The sequence below is a fragment of the Salvia splendens genome, chromosome 7, assembly GCF_004379255.2.
Source record: "Salvia splendens isolate huo1 chromosome 7, SspV2, whole genome shotgun sequence".
NCBI classification, from domain to species: domain Eukaryota; kingdom Viridiplantae; phylum Streptophyta; class Magnoliopsida; order Lamiales; family Lamiaceae; genus Salvia; species Salvia splendens.
The window spans coordinates 13,850,788-13,867,231 of record NC_056038.1 but is presented as its reverse complement, the minus strand read 5'-3'; the positions used below and the strand labels follow the sequence as shown (position 1 = coordinate 13,867,231).

At 38.5% G+C, this 16,444-nt stretch overlaps 2 protein-coding genes across 4 annotated transcripts; one reads left to right on the top strand and one right to left on the bottom strand.

Moving 5' to 3' along the window:
* The first annotated feature begins 11,736 nt into the window (after positions 1 to 11,736).
* On the top strand, positions 11,737 to 12,695 carry LOC121811635 (transcription factor MYB114-like). Its single transcript, XM_042212519.1, has 3 exons — positions 11,737 to 11,925; positions 12,025 to 12,154; positions 12,238 to 12,695. Exons 1-3 carry the CDS (start codon positions 11,760 to 11,762, stop codon positions 12,554 to 12,556), a joined length of 615 nt encoding a protein of 204 aa, XP_042068453.1. The 5' UTR covers positions 11,737 to 11,759; the 3' UTR covers positions 12,557 to 12,695.
* LOC121811636 (ubiquitin-like protein ATG12) lies at positions 12,643 to 16,073 on the bottom strand. Of its 3 annotated transcripts, XR_006052737.1 has the most exons (7): positions 15,942 to 16,073; positions 15,734 to 15,792; positions 13,993 to 14,061; positions 13,846 to 13,908; positions 13,688 to 13,745; positions 13,280 to 13,385; positions 12,643 to 12,804 (listed from the first exon to the last, which is right to left on the bottom strand). XR_006052737.1 is itself a non-coding variant. In XM_042212520.1 (6 exons), exons 1-5 carry the CDS (start codon positions 15,961 to 15,963, stop codon positions 13,326 to 13,328), a joined length of 273 nt encoding a protein of 90 aa, XP_042068454.1. In that variant the 5' UTR covers positions 15,964 to 16,073; the 3' UTR covers positions 12,643 to 12,804; positions 13,280 to 13,325. The 3 variants fall into 3 exon arrangements, 2 of the variants coding, with proteins under 2 accessions (XP_042068454.1, XP_042068455.1); XM_042212520.1 differs by lacking the exon at positions 13,688 to 13,745; XM_042212521.1 differs by lacking the exon at positions 12,643 to 12,804 and having other exon boundaries at positions 13,039 to 13,385.
* Positions 16,074 to 16,444: the final 371 nt, after the last annotated feature.

Below are 16,444 nucleotides of genomic sequence, written 5' to 3'. Positions count from 1 at the left end.
GATGAAGACGAAAGTAACTTTGATTAAATCTAAAACTCAGAAAAAGTACAGCGTGAAATTTAAAATAAGCTAACACTTCGGAACTACGAAAGCAAGTAAACCGAGGAGATCCTCAGTGGGAAACTTAAGAATACGCCGACAGATATCAAGTATTCTGCAGCGCTCCTTCAATCGCACTTTCTAACTAAGCATTACTTTATCTAAGCTATCTGCAGAACTGAACTAAACTAGAGAGCTAAACTAAACTAAACTAAACTAAAGACGGAAAGTAAAGGATCGGATCTCTAATGTGGTGGCACATTCTCTATTTATAGGCACGACCTCCGGCTGGATAACGATCTTGGCAGGGAATATTCGCTCACGCTGAGAGTGAGCGACTCATTGATTGCTACGTGCTTTCCTTCTAGAACGACGACACTTTTCTGTAACAGATTAGTGACTCAGCTCCGTCCTTGCGTCTCATATATCAGCACATGTCCCCTTCTAGAACGTTGTCATTGATAACAGAATGTTGCGCACCATCCAGCTCATAGCCTCATGTGTCCTTCTTCTGGAAGCTTGTGGTCCCCTCCTTGCCTGCTTGGTTATTCCCCTTGATCAACTCTCCCGATTTCTGGCCTCTTTTCGCCTATTGTACTTGCTTGATCAGTTTGGCCTTGTTGCCATGGTCAAGCGGCATTCCTGCACATTTAACACTTGCTTTGCACGATAAACCGATCAAGTAGCGTACATTTTACCCCTAAATCAATGCATGAAATGAGCCTTATCAAGTATAAGTGGGAGATTGTTAGAGTTGGTATACTGGAAAAGGCATGATTCGATCCGAATAGTTGCTTGTATGCGATAAACTCCAAACTCACTTTTACACGTTATGAAAAGAAGTAATTTTATCAATTAAGTTTTCTTATACATTTCAGATATGCTTTACGAGTATTTAATGTCTAAATTCAAACAATTCTAAGTCTTTGGCATTGTAGTTGGGTAGTATAAGGCCACCCGCAACGCGTTACGCGGGTGGCCCGTGTTTCATTCCGCAGTGACGGAACCGGGACGGGATGCGTTGCAGCGTCTCGTCCCGTCACCAACCCGTCCCCAGAACGTCCCGCAACCCGTCCCGCAGTGACCAATCGCGTGACGTCTCGCCACCCGCCGAGGCGACGTGGCGAGCTCCCAGGCGATGTGTGACGCCCACTCGCCGGCCCGCGAGTGGGATTCGTCAAAAATCAAAATAAAAAAAAAATAAATTGTGAAAACGGTAATGTTACCGTAATTTATAGCCATTTCCAATTTTTTTTTACTCTATAAATACTCATAATTAATCCTCATTTCACACACAACTGCACATATATTCTTCCCAAATCATCTCCATTTCCTCTCCAATTTTCATCTCAAATCATCTCTCTTTTATTCTTCCCCCAAATTTAATTGATCTCATGGATCCATATGAGCAAATGCGTCAAATAATGGAAGAATCACTTGAAGAAGATCGATGCCGGGAAGCAGAGGAAGCCGCGCCGCCCCAAATACGCTCCAGGACTTACATCCATCGTAACCGGGAGGAAGCCGCCGCAAGGTTAGTCCGCAACTACTTCTGCGATAATCCGGTGTGGGGAGATACGTACTTCCGTCGCCGTCTCCGCATGCAGTGACCACTATTTCTCCACATCGCAAATACATTGGCGGGCTGGGAAGAGTTCTTCCAGGAAAGGTTCGACGCCGTCGGCCGTCGGCCGTCCCAGCCACACGACAATGCAGAAATATACTGCAGCAATCCATCAGCTTGCGACTAGACAAACGGCGGATGTGTTTGACGAATACCTCCACATTGGAGACAACACTGGGAGAATATGTTTGCTCCAATTCCGCAAAGGCGTCCGGACAGCCTTCACCGAAGAATTTCTCCGGAATCCAAGCACGACAGATTGTCAGTTCCTGCTCCGCCTTCACGAACAAGTGATGGCTTCCCCGGGATGCTTGGCAGCGTCGACTGCATGCACTGGCAATGGAAGAATTGCCCGGTGGCGTGGAGGGGGTCATACACGAGCGGCCACAAAGGCACCCACCCGACCGTTATACTCGAGGTCGTCGTCGACTACCGGCTATGGATCTGGCATGCGTACTTCGGGGTCCCCGGCTCGAACAACGACATAAACGTGCTCCAGCAATCCGACCTCTTCGCCGAAGTTTTGGATGGTAAAGCATCGGCCATCAACTTCACCGCTAACAACCGGCGCTATAGAATGGGGTACTATCTTGCCGATGGCATCTACCCGAAGTGGCCAACCTTCGTGAAGACGTGCGCTATGTGAACGCAAAGTAGGCGCTTTTTGCGCAGAAGTAGGAGGCTGCTCGGAAGGATGTGGAGCGGGCGTTCGGGGTTCTCCAAGCGCGATTCAACATTATCAAAGCCCCAGCTCGTTCGTGATTCATGGAGAACATGGTCGACATCCTTCCGAGCAGCCTCTTCCGCCCACGCCCAACTCCAAGATGATCTCATGGAGCACATTTGGACAAACTTTGGTGGAGGAAATTAAATTATGTATTTTTAATTTTTTTAGGATTTTTAATTATGTTTTTTAATTTTTTACGAATTTTATGTTGTAATGTTATTTTATTTTTAATGAAGTGTGTTTTTATTAATTGAATTTGTTGGAAAAAATAACAAAATGAAATTGAATGAATAGTAATTTAAGGGACGGTTAAGGGACGGAGGGTTGCAGGTTCTGTCCCTTAATTAAGGGATGGAGTAAAAAAGTACAATGGGGCCCGCAAATAGTGTTTTAAGGGACGATATAGTGACAACGTTGTGGATGGCCTAACAAGTCATCACAGTACATGACTCCGTCAGTACCTTGCAGAAGTAAAACATTATTTCTCATTCTAAATATATTTGGCTACCGATTAGTAAAGGCTGCATTGTAAATCCGAAAGTTTCCTTATATTAGGAGACTAGTGACACTAGTGTGATATAATATTGAAATGATCTAAATAGTGCAAAAAAATTCTTGACTATTGTAAGAATGGGAGTGCTCATTCAGTTGCAAAAAAAGGAAGAAAAAAGCTAAGCTAAAGGCTAATGAAGTGAAGAAGGAAGCTAGAAGAACTAGCCGTTGGAAATAGCAGTTAGTTTGTTAGAATGTAACAGTTAGCTTTGTTGCTTTCTTGATTCTTGTAGTTAGTTAGTTAGTAGCAGTTGCTACTTGGATATAGAGCTTTAAATAGCTCAATACCGATTGTATGTAGGTAGAGTGTATTCATTCAATAAAAGAGTTTTCCAGTTTTCTCTCCAAGATTTCATCTTCTCTACTCTAAGTGTGAGAGTGTGTGTTTTCTGCATAAGTGTGTGAGTACTTCACATTACAGTGAGTGTGTGTGATCTATTCAAGAGTGTGTAAGCCTTGTGTGTTAATCCTAACAAGTGGCGCCGTCTGTGGGAAAGGTTTGAAGCTGATTTGCAGAAGTTCAAGCAGTTTCAGAAATGGCAGCAAGGCTTGATGCAGAAAAATTCACAGGCAAGAATGACTATGGCCTGTGGAAGATGAAGATGAAGGCGGTTTTGATCCAACAAGGCTTGGCTGCAGTGCTTTCAAAACCTGAGGAAAAGGGAAAGGCTCCAGTGCTTGATGATAAAGCACAAATAAAGATGGAGGAGATGCAGCTCAAGGCACACTCTGCAGTGATTTTGTGCCTTGGAGATAAAGTCTTGAGGGATGTTCAAGAAGCCAAGACTGCGGTGGAGATCTTGGATAAGTTGGATGAAGTTTACTTGGCCAAATCATTGGCTAACCGGCTGTATCTCAAGAAGAGGCTCTATGCCTATAGTTTCTCTGGAGAGAAACCTATCATAGAGCAGTTAGAGGAGTTCAACAAGATCATTGATGATCTGGGCTCTGTGGATGTTAAAATTTCAGATGAAGACAAGGCTATTCTTACATTAAATGCCTTGCCCAGCTCTTATGACCAGTTGAGTGATGCAATCATCTATGGCAGAGATAAGCCTATCACCTATGCAGAAGTCTACTCGGCCCTGATGGCTAAGGAACTCCAGAAGACCACCAGCAGAGGCTCTGCAAGCTCTAATGTTCAAGCTGCAGAGGCCTTGAATGTGAAGAAGTTCAAGAAGCAGAATTTCAAGAAGAAGTTTGAGGGCACAAAACCCTCAAGCTCTGATGCTCAGAAGGAAACCAGAGCATGTTATTGGTGCAAGAAACCAGGGCACTTGAAGAAGGATTGCCATGCGTGGAAGAGAAAACTAGCCTCTGAGGGCCACAACACTTCTGATTGTGTGGAGAGTACTGATCCCCCTGCTCAACTTATGAATATCAGTGATAATGGGATCAGTCACAGGTGGATAATGGACTCAGGGTGCAGCTTCCATATGTGCCCCAACAAATCTTGGTTTCATGATCTTCAGGAAGCATCAAGGACTGTAGTTCTTGGCAATAACCATGTGTGTCAGATCAAAGGGATAGGGAATGTGAAGCTAAGTTTGCAAGATGGCTCAATGAAGATTCTGACTGGAGTGAGGTTCATTCCAGAGGTGAAAAGGAACCTCATATCACTGGGAATGTTGGATGAGAAGGGTTTCACCATTGTGATGTGTCAGGGAAAGATGCTTGTGAAATCTGGGAATGCAGTAATGATGGAGGCTGACAGAGAGCATGTGCTTTACTATCTTAATGCAAAGGCAGTTGGTGGAGAGAGCAATGCGGTTTTAGAAGAGCCCTTGAAGCTGTGGCACATGAGGCTGGGCCACCCAGCTGAAGGGACCATGAAAGAACTCATCAAGAAGGGTCTGATTCCTGGAGAATTCAAGAAAATGGATCCATGTGAGCAATGCATACTTGGTAAAGCAAAGAAGGCACCCTATTCAACAGGTACTCACTCATCTACAGCCCCATTAGACTACATACATAGTGATCTCTGTGGCCCTTCACCTGTAAGCTCAATTGGTGGTGGGAAATACTACCTTGCTATTATTGATGACTACACTAGGAAATTGTGGGTGTACATACTGAAAGAAAAGTCAGAAACATTCACAAAATTCAAGATGTGGTGTAAGGAGGTGGAGCTAGAGAAGGGAAGGAGTGTTAAATGCCTAAGAACTGATAATGGCTTAGAGTACTTATCTGCTGAGTTTGACTTGTTTTGCAAAGAGAAGGGTATGAGGAGGCACAGAACTGTTCCTAATAATCCTCAACAAAATGGTATTGTAGAGAGGATGAATAGGACTATCCTAGAGAGGGTAAGGTGCTTGCTACTCAGTTCTGGTCTGAGCAGCAGATTTTGGGGTGAAGCTGTGTATACAACAGCCTATCTCATTAACAAATGTCCATCCACTGCTCTAAAGTCTGAAATCCCTGATTACATGTGGTATGGAGCTCATAGTGACTACTCAAAGTACAAGGTGTTTGGGTGTGCAGCCTATGCTCATGCTAGACAAAGCAAGCTTGAAGCTAGGGCTCTGAAATGTATCTTGCTGGGATATCAGAGGGGTGTTAAGGGGTATAGACTCTGGTGTATTGAGCCTGGTAAACAGAAAGTAATTGTGAGCAGGGATGTGGTGTTCTTGGAGGATCAGATGCCCTACCTGAAAGAGAAGCTGGAATCCAGTGAAGTTGAGGGTGATTTCTTCAAGGTGGAGCCTGTGGGACTTGGCCTAGGAGCAGGTGGAGCTACTGACTCAGAAACTGAGTCTGAAAATGATGATACTCCATCTCAGGAACAAAGGAGTAATGAGCCTACAGCTGATCCTAACAGAGAATATCAGATTGCAAGAGATAGAGGAAGAAGGAAAGCAAAGCCCCCTGAGAAATTTTCTGATGTGGTCTACTATGCTCTTTGTGCTGCAGAGAGTGTTGATGGTGCAGATCCTCTCACCTATAAAGAAGCCATGAAGAGTAAAGATAGAGAAAGGTGGATACAAGCCATGAATGAAGAAATAGAGTCTTTACTCAAGAACAAAACCTGGAGTTTTGTGGACAAATCCAAGCTGAACACAGATGGAAAAGAAAGAAAACTGATCAGCTGCAAGTGGTTGTTTAAAAAGAAGGTGTAGACCACTGACAAAGACAGAATCAGGTTCAAAGCAAGGCTGGTGGCAAGGGGATTTACACAGCAAGAAGGAGTTGACTTCAATGAGGTGTTTGCTCCGGTTGTTAAGCACACATCTATTAGGATTTTGTTGGCTGTGGTGAATCAGCTAGATTGGGAATTGCAGCAGCTTGATGTGAAGACTGCCTTCCTAAATGGTGACCTAGAGGAGACTATCTTCATGGAACAGCCAGAGGGCTATGTGAAGATTGGAGAAGAAAGCAAGGTGTGCTTGCTACAAAAGAGTCTTTATGGTCTTAAGCAAAGTCCTAGACAGTGGAACAAGAAGTTTGATGCACAAATGAAGAAGATTGGCTTCATTAGATCAGAGTTTGATGACTGCATCTACATAAAGAAGTCAGGCAGAACCCCTATTGCCTATCTATTACTTTATGTGGATGATATGCTGCTTGCAGGACCTTCTTTGACAGAAATTCAGAAAGTTAAGGAGGATTTGAAGTCTAGCTTTGAGATGAAGGATCTGGGAGAAGCTAGGAAGATCCTAGGCATAAATATTCTGAGGGATAGAGGCTGCAAAAGGGTGTGGATGCTTCAAACTGACTACATTGAAAAGGTCTTGCAGAAATTCAAAATGGAAAATGCAAAACATGCATCAACCCCACTGTCACAGAGCTTTAGACTATCTAAGGAGCAGGCGCCTAAAACTAAGCAAGAGGCTGAGGAAATTGAGTCTGTCCCCTATGCTAGTGTGGTTGGAAGTGTTATGTACACAATGATATGTACCAGACCAGACCTTGCTCATGCAATTTCAGTGACTAGTAGATACATGGCTGACCCGGGGAAGGAGCATTGGAATGCCCTTAAGTGGATTCTGAGGTACATGAAATCAACCAGTGGCTGGGGAGTTGTTTTCAATAGCTGGGAAGGTGAATCTGAGGAGGTTGTTCAGGGCTACTGTGATGCAGACTTTGCTGCAAGCCTGGACAACAGAAAGTCCCAAACAGGCTACCTTTTCACCATGTTTGGAACTGTGATCAGCTGGAAATCAGGTTTACAAAGTGTTGTTGCTCTCTCAACAACAGAATCAGAGTATATGGCTCTCACTGCAGCTGTACAGGAGAGTTTTTGGATCCAGGGAGTGATTTCTGAATTTGGTTTTAACCAAAAGACAATGGTGATTCATTGTGATAGTAGTTCAGCTATTTGCTTGGCTAAACATCAGTTTTTCCATGAGAGGAGCAAGCACATAGACATAAGACTACATTATATTAGAGATGAGATTGAAAGAGGGAGAGTGAAGGTGGTAAAGATTAGCACCTTGCACAATCCGGCTGATATGCTAACTAAATCTCTAAGTAGAGTTAAGTTTGATCATTGCAAGGAATTGATCAATGTTTGCTGTAAGAACTGAAGTGAGCCCTCAGGTGGAGAATTGTAAGAATGGGAGTGCTCATTCAGTTGCAAAAAAAGGAAGAAAAAAGCTAAGCTAAAGGCTGATGAAGTGAAGAAGGAAGCTAGAAGAACTAGCCGTTGGAAATAGCAGTTAGTTTGTTAGAATGTAACAGTTAGCTTTGTTGCTTTCTTGATTCTTGTAGTTAGTTAGTTAGTAGCAGTTGCTACTTGGATATAGAGCTTTAAATAGCTCAATACCGATTGTATGTAGGTAGAGTGTATTCATTCAATAAAAGAGTTTTCCAGTTTTCTCTCCAAGATTTCATCTTCTCTACTCTAAGTGTGAGAGTGTGTGTTTTCTGCATAAGTGTGTGAGTACTTCACATTACAGTGAGTGTGTGTGATCTATTCAAGAGTGTGTAAGCCTTGTGTGTTAATCCTAACAACTATTTACTAAAAGACGATGTCTAGATGATTATTACTCCTTCCGGTCCCCATAAGTTGTCTCATTTTACCATTTTCGTCTGGTCTCCATTAATTGTCTCAATTTACTTTTGTCATTTTTAGTAAGTGGACCACATATTCCACTAATTGATTACACTCGAACTCACATTCCACTAACTTTTTCTTCTCACTTTTTTAACGTAATTAAACAATTGATTAAACCCGCACTGGTTAAATATGAGACGATAAATGGGGACCGAAGTGAGTGTTTCTTAATACTATATATAACATTGAGCATACGGTATTAATTACGCATTGTTTTGATTTATCAAAATGTGTGGGTTTTTTGTAATCCTAGAATCCGGATATCTTGGCAATAGTGATTAATGTCAAACAGAACTAAAATTGTTATTACCCTGAATCATGTCCCAGGGGAGTCCGAATTGATAACATCCTCCGGATGCATATAGAAAATATTTTGTTATTCGGGTAAACTCCGCCGAGTGAAATTTATTTCATGAATAACAAATAATGTTCTGAATTAGACCACTTTTGGATAAAATATGTTAATTAGTTAAAGTCACGTAGAAGACTTAAATTAATTAATGGCATGAAAAACTATTAAATTAAAGAGGAAGTCTGAATCACTCATAATTTAGAATTTGACGGACAATCAATAGTATTCTACTGTAGTGGTTAATTATAATTTTCTTTTGGATTTGGATCAAATTAGCGCTCAATTTAATTAGTAAACATCAAACAAATCCAACCTCCACGGATCTCTTATATGTTACTCCCTCCGTCCCGTATTAACTGTCACACTTGCGTTTCTGCACTCGTTTTGTAAAAATGATAATAAATAGTTAAAGTCGAAAAATAGTAAAATAAGAAAGTGAGTAAGGTAGAGAAGAGTCTTCTTTACATTATTCTCTCTCGTACTTTACTATTTTTCCACTTTAACTATTTATTACTCCCTCCGTCCCACTTTAGGAGTCTCGGTTTACCACTTTTGAATGTCCCACTTTAGGAGTCCCGGTTGGAATATTTCATAAATGGTAATAGACCTCACATTCCACTAAGTTTTCTCCACTCACATTTTATTATAAAACTAATATATAAAAGTATGACTCACATTCTATTATCTTTTTTTACCAACTTTCTTTTATATTTCTTAAAACTCGTGCCGAACTCAAATGAGACTCCTAAAGTGGGACGAAGGAAGTATTATTTTCACAAAACGAGGGCAGAAACGCAAGTGTGACAGTTAATGCGGGACGGATGAAGTACATAATAACTATACAAATAGAAGACTAGACATGAGATAGAAGCCTTAATTATAAATTCAGAAATTTTCAAAAATCCCTACATGGGAATTTCGCAATTTCCTTTTAGTAATTAGAGTGAACTTTAAATTTGGTCCCTGAAAATGGAGTTTACATATTTTAGGACCCTAAACTCGAAAAATATTACCACGTGTCTCTAGAAAACTATTAATCACATTTCATTTCCTTCTTCACTTATTTTTTTCTATTTTGTCCCTGGAATCTTTAAAGGCGTACTTCATCTAATTTTATTAAATCATTATGAATTCAAATTTAATATATGTATTAGTACTTTTTTTCAGTTTCAATTTATAAATAAATACAATGTGCATATAAATAGATACTAAGTGAAAAGTATACTTTATACAATTTTTAGAATATAGTAGTCCATATCATTTTTTATATTTATATATAATAAGATAATATTGTGTTCATGATTTTTATATAACATGTAGAATGCTTTGTTTCTTTAAAGTTGAAGTATAAAATAATATTACCAATTGACTAAAATTTTATAAAAAAAAATCATTTATATTATTATTTAATAGATAAAAAAATTAATTTACTTATTGCTTATTAACAATAAATTGCATATCATGCTATTATTAGAAGTGTTTATATGGACAAATAATAATAACAAAAGTCAAGAAACTCATATTAGTTGTGTATATACATTAAATATATTAACATAAGAAACCGTTATAATAATAATAATATCAATATCGTTATTATTAGTAGTAGTAAACGTGATGTGTAATATCTATCTAAAAATATGTTAATACTTGTCGTAATAAATTTTAAAATTTAATGTGTATTTTTATTATTATTTCTGTATATAAGTATATTATATTTTTATGAAAATTCAAAATAAGTAATGTTGGATTTGAATTTAGATTAAATATGCTATAAGGGATTCAGGGAAAACTGGAAAAAAAATAAGTGGAGAAGGACAATAAATGTGATTAATAATTTTCTAGAGATTTATGACAAGACTATCAAGTTCAGAGATGTAAAACATGCAAACCTCATTTTTCACGGATCAATTTTTAAGTTCACTCCTAATTTTAAAAGGAGTTCTTCATCAAGTATTTCTTCGTAGCTAAAGTTGTGTCTCTATTCTAAATAAAGTCATATATTATTTGGTAAGTTTTGCCCACATAAAAATTAAATAAAGAGTTTGGGAAACAGATCAGAAGATATGCGATAACGTACAGAGATATCATACAAAGACGCGAGTCATCTTCGATTCTTTGGAGAATTATTATATGTGATCCTTGGGAAGGATAGGACTTCAATTATTCTCTCATCGAATTTGGTCAAAATGATCAGGAGAAATTTCATCTAAAATTTTTTAAATCAGCTATATAATACTCCATCCGTCCTCAAAAAATAGTCTCATTCGTAGAATGTCAGAAATTGGTTAGTACTAAGAGAAAGGAGAGAAAAAGTAAATAAAGTAGAAAGAAAGAGAGAGACATGAGAAAATGTAAGAAATAGGGAAGAAAATTTGGAATAAGTATGAGAAAAAAATTAAATTTTTAAATGAGATTATTTTTCGTGGATATACCAAAATGATAAAAAGAGACTATTTTTTGTTGATGGAGGGAGTAATAGTTTTATAAGTTTGTAATTAACTAGGAGTATTAGTTGTTTTTCAACAATTTTGACTTCGAGGCCAACTTTTGATTGCGACACAGTAACTAAACTCTCATGTTACTGTTAACCAAGAAAATATTAATCGTGATATCATTTCAACCAAATCAAAAATCGTGATATCATTTCAACCAAATCGTGACTCGGTATAGACTATCTAATTACTCAAAAACTCAGTATCGACTATTATCATAATTACACTTAAATTACTCAAAAACACGATCTTAAAATAACTTTTCGACGAGGTTAGGTTTTACTTTTTTTTTTGTCTTAAAGCTTAGACGCAAATAATGCATCGTGCAATTTTTAAAAACTTCTTCAGCAGCCCTAGGGTGGCTGTCCCCATCAAAAGTGATGGCTGTATTTTATAGTCATTCTACATGTGTTTTTTACTTCTTTTTAGCTGTCAAAATATTTTTTAATCTCCAATCATCTAGTGTACGGTAGTTAGAGAATATATTTGTTCTTATAATTCTACTAATCCTACACTAACCCACATGAATAGATCTACATCTCAAGTTTTAGATCACCCTAGTAATTTATATTTAATCTTGTAAACTTAGGTCAAGATATTTAAAATCTACAACATGACTAAAATGAATACTTATTTATTGACCCATAAATATAAAGCATAGTTAGAGAACAAATGCCACATGCATCCCCCTTGAGTAATTATAGTTGGAATATTCAACTCTTGAAACACTGGATAGATAAGCTTCAATTATTTGGATTTCCCACTTGGATTTTCTTTCTCACTAAAATCTAATGACAAATTAAAGGAAATAATAATTAAAGAATGTGACACCTTAATTATAAGCTTATTGTTATTTTAATATTCCAAATAGGCCCATAAATATATCCAAGAATAAATAGGTTGTTCTCACATTTGAAAGCATGAAAGAATTTTCCATGGGAGCCTCAACTTCGATGAAAGAGAAGCAGAGGGCGTCAAAGAAGGGGCTCAACAGAGGGCCGTGGACAGCAGAGGAGGACCGGAGAATTGCAGCCACCGTCGCTGCCCATGGTGCCAAGCAGTGGACAACCATTGCTGCTAGATCAGGTTGCCACCACCACCTTCATCATCAACAATATCCAAAAAATATTGAAAATTTTCACGAGTGATGAATTTTTTTTACTTATATTTGCACGAATTAAGCAGGTTTATCGCGTTGTGCTAAGAGCTGCAGGCTGAGATGGATGAATTATCTGAGACCAAACATCAAGAGAGGCAACATGTCTGATCAAGAAGAGGACTTGATCATCAGGCTGCATAAACTCCTTGGAAATAGGTATACTTTTTTTTGTTATAAAACGAGAAAATCGCAGTTCGAGTGTTAAAAAACTATAGCTTTCTTAATGGATCATGCCACAGGTGGTCGCTGATAGCAGCTAGGTTACCAGGTCGAACAGACAATGAGATCAAGAACTATTGGAAACATCATCTCAGGAAGAAGTCATGGGAGAAAAGGGTATTGGTTGCAGGGATTTCGAGTGAAGAAACTGCCTCCAAGAGTGTTCAGCATACTGCAGAAGAGAAGGCAACAAGTGTTGGTAGAAAAGTTGTGGAGAATTCAAAGGAATCAGAAGCTAGGATTGATGATTTTGATGATTTCTTTGACTTCTCTAATGAGAATCCTACCACTTTAGAGTGGGTAACCAAATTTATCGAGTTTGGTAACAATTCATGTTAATTATTGGATTTTAGCTGCTTTTCATGTTCGAAATCTGTTTCTGGGCTTTCTTGAATTTTGTCGAACTATTGACACAAACCCAGGTGTGTCGAACTTGTATCGATACCAATTGTAGCAAAAGTTTCAATTCCACAAGAAATCTGTGTGTAGAATGAAAAAAATATATATACAATTCTGTAAAGTAACAGTTTTCATTAAGACCATCTTCAAACTATCCATCCAGCAACCCTGCCAACTTAAACCAGAATCTGCAAAATTTAAGTAAAAATGCATAAGAAGAATACTGAGAAAATAGGGGGCAAAGAAAGAAGGAAATAAAGCACTCCTCATAACATACTAAGCAATTTTCAAGATTTTCAGTCATGATTTAGTGGCAATTAAACTTAGGAATATATGATTGTCTAAACAGTAAACACTAGCACTGCCCACGAATTCTGAGGCTCACTCCTCATAACAAGTTCAAAAATATCACAGACAGCTAATTGAGTTCGATAAATATTCTATTAATCGAGATTATTTCTGTCTGTTCATAGTATCTTCATCAAACTAGCAAACACAGTGGAATCAGCTCCAATGTAATAATACATGCATCTACAGTTTTACCAGAGATCATCAATGTAAAAATCAAACTATCAGTGGAAAAGAAAGATCGGATTTAGCATTTTTGAAGTAGGAAATATACAAGATACTGGAAAGAAAAGAAGGGTAAGTTTGATAGTATACCCTATCTTCTCTTTCATTATTGTACAGAATCAAATCTTGGCAGTAATCAACCCCACGCCATGGAACATGCATAATTGACCACCAATTTCCCATCAATCCCAAAGTTCTGCAATGCAAAGAAAGTAAGATATATCAAATTCACACTAGAAAGAAGGTTCGGATATGCTTATGGAATCAGTTTCGTTGAGTACTGTAATTGTCGAAGTAACATTAAGGTAGCCAGAAAAAGACAACAACTTTTCTAGAGATGCCAATAATTAGAACTGGGGGATTTCTATATGAAGTCAACGCTGACCAAAACTCTCGATATCATCATCTAGATATCAAGATCGGTGCCTAATGCAGTAGGGGAGATGAATTTACGGGGCATAAACTAAATTACAAACAGCACACTAGACATACACCTACTTCAGAAAAAATGAGGTGTCCAACGAGAAGATGTGCCCTCAAACATGCTCCAACGAAACTGGGAAGAAGAATTCCGTAAATTGTATGACCAGTATGGTAATATATCTGCCTGATAACAAAAATTCATCTCCCAAGATGCCATGAAAAGAACAACTTACATTACACAGATCCAATACTAGCTCATCAGGGTTTGGAGAGAAGGCACTGTTTACATACACAAACTGAAAGAGAGTAAAAACATAAATTCAGAGCACGAAAAAAATTGCAGTTTATACAGAGAAAGGGAAAAGAATTATCGAGCTCACCAAAGTCTCCCGGTGAAGCTGGCGACGGAGAAAATCTATTACTTTAACAAACTTATCACTCCCAGCCATCTACATTTCAAAGCAGAATAAACTACGATAACAACAACTGCGTAGCTTAATCTTTCGTTCAGGCAATATATTTTCTTGATTACAAAATAATCATAAGCGGGCCAAAATTGCAATGACATTGATCAACACAACCAAATTCTTGGGTATGCCTAATCAGATTCAGCTAACGTAGTGAACTACAATAATCCTAAAATGAGAGAAAAATCAGCCCAAATTAAACAGATTTCTTGACCAACGTTTCAATTTTGGGGGCATAAGTTTATGGCGAAATTCCATGAAAGTACCTCATGGGATCTCTTATCCGCCATTTGTACCCGCAAAAAAAATTCCAATGAAGGGAAAGACGCGAGCGCCTCTCGCGTGTTTAAATGAAACACGCGTCTCTCTCTCGCGTGTATAAACAACAGTGTTGTCAAAATGTCGTTCGGGTCGCTCGGGTCGCCTGGGCCGAGACCATCACCGCCCCAACATGGGTGGATCGATCGAGATACAGGGTCGCCGCTGGGTCGGCTGGGTCGAGTGAGTCGCCTGGGTCGCCCTAAACACATGCTATCTCTGATTTTCTCAAATCTCTCACATGTTTTCTGACTCTCTCAATCACAATTCTCTATATATATGCATGCACCACATCAAACTTTTCAAACCTACTTTCTATACTTTAGAATTCGGCCTCTTCACTCCTAAACAAATAAACAATTCAAAGATCTGTTTCTGCCACCTTTCATATATTTCTTTGTTTTGATATTTTCAGACAATGGTTTCAATTATTTATTGTGTTATGACTTATGAATTGTTTTGATATTTTGATCATTTCTATTTTCCATTTTATCTCTATTCACATGAATTGCGTCTACATTTATATTATTTGATATATTATAAACATTAGAGCAATATATTTATTTTATTTAATATTAAACGGCAAAAAAATTAACCTAGCTTTGTGGGTCTCTCGACCCCGTCGACTCGTCGACCCGCAACCCGAATTTTCACCCCATCAACCCGGTGCGCCCCGCGACCCTAACAACACTGATAAACAATGAAACGTGCGTCTCTCTCTCGCGTGTATAAACAAAGACGCATCACCGTCTCGCGTCTTTTAAGAAACACGCATGAGTCTCATGCGTGTTTGCCTTTGATACAGATCCGGTCGACACTGCTTCTGTCTTACTCCCACCTCGCGAACCACTCTCACTCCCACCGCGATTGGAGATGTTGGATTCAAGTCGATTTTCGCTGGTTGGAGATGTTGTGAGCAAGGGCAGTCGCGGTGGGAGTGAGAGTGGTTCGCGAGGTGGGAGTAAGACAAAAGCAGTGTCGACCGGATCTATAAGGCAAACACGCATGAGACTCATGCGTGTTTCTTAAAAGACGCGAGATGGTGATGCGTCTTTGTTTATACACGCGAGAGAGAGACGCGTGTTTCATTTAAACACACGAGAGGCGCTCGCGTCTTTCCCTTCATTGGAATTTTTTTTTTGCGGGTACAAATGGCGGATAAGAGCTCCCATGAGGTACTTTCATGGAATTTCGCCATAAGTTTATAGGGTTACTCCATTCCCAAAATTAAACCCAATCGCCATTGTAAATTGAAAACTTCTCTATTTCACTTCATTTATTTAAAACCTAATCCAACCTCGACTGAAATACAGCAATTTGTGTTTGAAAAGAGTACCTTGAACTTGGCCTGTTTGAGTATTGGGGCGTCGCCGGTGGCTCTCAGATGAATAACGACTGCATCAAAATTAAGAATGAGAAATCGAAATCAAATTAAACAAAACGGAAATTAGCAATTAGATTACCACATTCGAAGTTTAATCGGAAAAATCATTCGATGTATCAAAATTTAATTATTTTTTTAATAAAAAAAATTTGAAGCTAACCTTTCCGAGTTTCCGAAGCCATTGTTACAGAACAAACAAAACAACACAGTTGGGTGCGTGCAATTTTATACTCCTTTTGGCTGAAAAGCGTTTTACTTGCAATGTAGTTTAATTTTTTTTCTAAGAAATACTCCATGATTTAAAGACATTTTATGTCATTTATTTGACGAAACTGTATTCCATAAATAAGTTTTTTTTTACAGAATTGACTTTTCAATAATTCTTTTATTAAAATTTAAGTTAAAGGTCAACTCTTTGAATCTAAATTTTTTGGCCGCATAATCAAAGCTAACCCCCATTTGCATGATGAGCCAACAATTGGGGACGAAACTTGTTACTGAGTGATCGTTTGAGAATTGCATATGTTCGAGCTAAATAGGATGTAGTATTTTCTTAAGGGCTCTGCCCCTCTCTTAGTGAAAAAAAAAACCTAACCCCCAACCGGCTCCCATGCATATATAAAGATATAGGAGTACAATAATTTTATTCATTAACAATCATTT